At 37.8% G+C, this 2,684-nt stretch overlaps 1 protein-coding gene across 1 annotated transcript; it reads right to left on the bottom strand.

The window, feature by feature from the left end:
• Nucleotides 1-634: 634 nt before the first annotated feature.
• Nucleotides 635-2,152, bottom strand: LOC105461686 (GMP synthase [glutamine-hydrolyzing]-like). Its single transcript, XM_011708196.1, has one exon. It carries the CDS (start codon nucleotides 2,126-2,128, stop codon nucleotides 635-637), a length of 1,494 nt encoding a protein of 497 aa, XP_011706498.1. The 5' UTR covers nucleotides 2,129-2,152.
• Between the last annotated feature and the right edge of the window lie 532 nt (nucleotides 2,153-2,684).

Raw genomic sequence — 2,684 nt, 5'->3', positions numbered from 1 at the left:
CGTGTGCTCTTCCGATCTGTTTACATGGGATTTCTAAATTTTGTTGGAGCTCTCATATGGCTTCTCTAAAATTTTGTCCACAGAGCCTAGTTAGAGAATGTAAAAAATTTAGGAACCAGGAATTATGTAAGATAGCCTCTGCATTAAATAAATCTATCCAGATGGGGGAAGAAGAAGGTAAAAAAGCAGAAGTAGCAAAGAATCTACTTAAAGCGGGTATTTCTGTTGATATCACTCTCCAAACAACAGGCTTGTCTAAAGATGAACTTAAGAAGCATGATAAAACAGAGATAGTTTATGCTCTCTTTACTATTTTGTATTGCTCTACGCTGTTGTCCGGGCGCACCTATGTAACCATAATTCCTCCTTCGATGGCATTTTTTTCTTACATTTTATCATACCATCACACTCTGGGACTGTACATCTAAGGGATACCGCGGCGGTATGACGTAGGGGTTGCCGAGATTCCAGTGCTTGACGCTGGAATCTAGTTCTTATTGTACATTTACTTGATGTAGAGTTAAGTTTCCTGGATCCAAGTAGTCTGGGCACTGGGATGACACCCTGACAATCGTCATTCCGCTACTTGTTAGCGGCTAAGAGATACCGCGGCGGTATGACTAGACTTTTTGATTTACTCCCACTCAATGGTTGCTGGTGGTTTAGAAGTTAAGTCATAGACAACTCTATTTACTCCGGAAACGTTATTAACAATTATACTGCCAACATTCTGTAAAAAGTCCCAAAACACTAGCGAATGCTGATCCTTATCTTCAAATGGAAATGCATCAGCCGTCATACCATCGGACGATGTTACAGCCCTTAAAGCACAAACATATCCGTATGTACGACCATCTCCCATGACGCCTACAGTTTTTATTGGTAATAATACAGCAAAAGCTTGCCATATCTTATCGTATAGATCGTAATTTTTCATCGTATTAATATATATTTCATCTACTTCTTGCAATATTCGCACCTTTTCTTCATCGACTTCACTTATAATCCTCACTGCAAGTCCGGGTCCAGGAAATGGATGTTGAAATATTATCTCGTCTGAAAGCCCAATTTCTTTTCCAAGTAGCCTTACCTCATCTTTAAAGAGGTAGCGTAAAGGCTCTACTAGCTTCAGGTTCATCTTTTCTGGTAACCCACCAACATTATGGTGAGACTTAATTGTACTAGTGTTGTCTGAGGCATGCCCTGACTCAACTACATCAGAGTAGATGGTACCTTGCATCAAAAAATCCACATCACCTATTTTTTTTGCTTCTTCTTCAAACACTTCAATGAAAGCGTTACCGATAATTTTTCGCTTTTCTTCTGGATCAGTTATTCCCTTTAACCTACTCAAAAATAAATTTGATTTATCAACGTAGTTTATCGGAATCTCTTTCAACATAGCAATAGTCTGGTTCTTGCGTAACAACCCAGTATCGATAAAAATACAGTTCAATTGTTTTCCTATAGCTTTATGTGTGAGAGCCGCTGCAACACTTGAATCAACCCCACCACTTACTGCAGCGATTACTTTTTTCTCTCCTACTACATCTTTGATTTTTTCCTTCTGCTTTTCAATAAACGATTTCATTGTCCAGTCTCTCTCGCAACTTGCAATATCCAAGAAGTTAGAGAGCAATTTACTGCCATTTGTTGTGGGCCTCACTTCAGGATGGAACTGAGTACAGTAAATCTTCCGCTGTTCGTTAACAATCATTGCAATTGTTTGATTTATCACGCCTGATGCGATAACAGTAAATCCCTGTGGTATAGTATCAACACTGTCCGCATGGTTCATTAATACATCCACTTCAGAATTAACATCCCAGGTATCCTTTATAATGGGGGATTCTTTTAGTATCTTGATTTTAGTTCTGCCAAACTCCTGTTTGAAACTCTCTTTTACTTTTGCTCCAAAATAAGGACAAATGAGTTGCTGTCCATAGCATATTCCAAGTATAGGAACGTTTGTTGCCTCATTAAGTTTTATAATTTCATGTACTACTCTACTTGTTTCAGAACAATCATCATTTACAGATTGTGGTCCTCCAGAGAGAATAAACCCATTGAATTTTGATATTGTTTCAAAACTGATGTTGCTTGGAAATATTTCGCAATACACACCCATTTCCCTGACTTGTCTTGCGATAAGCTGTGTAAATTGTGAACCAAAATCAATAATGGCAATTGCTGACAATTTGCTCCTCCATATTATTTAAAAGTGATATCTGATAATAAAGAAAATAAAGAAGTAAGTAAACTAAGACCTCTTTAAAACTTTGACGGACGGCGTGGGTTAGCTATGATCTATTTTTATCTGAGAAGAACTTTTTACGATGGTAGCTCAGAGTTTTTGGCCCCTCTTCAGGGTCAAGACATACCTTGAAAAATTCCCAACCATCGGAGCTTTTACCAGTAATTTCTTCACTCACCGTGGAAGGGGCATTATACTTTTTCCCATTATAGATAAACTTACCTTCGTTGCTAACTACAACTTCATACCTTTCCCCTCTTCTTTTACGTTCCCCAATAAGTGTTTTACCTATAAATAGAGCTTTGATAACCTCTTCATTTTGCGTCCTACTACATCTATTTGGTTTATTACCCACCATATTGTTTAACACTTTGTTTATTACATGGGTTGCTGCTTCATCCTTAATTTCTTCTGTTTTCTTATCTACATA

The sequence above is a fragment of the Wasmannia auropunctata genome, unplaced genomic scaffold (genome assembly GCF_000956235.1).
Source record: "Wasmannia auropunctata unplaced genomic scaffold, wasmannia.A_1.0 LD280831.1, whole genome shotgun sequence".
NCBI lineage: Eukaryota > Metazoa > Arthropoda > Insecta > Hymenoptera > Formicidae > Wasmannia > Wasmannia auropunctata.
This window is presented reverse-complemented; position numbering and strand designations above follow the sequence as displayed.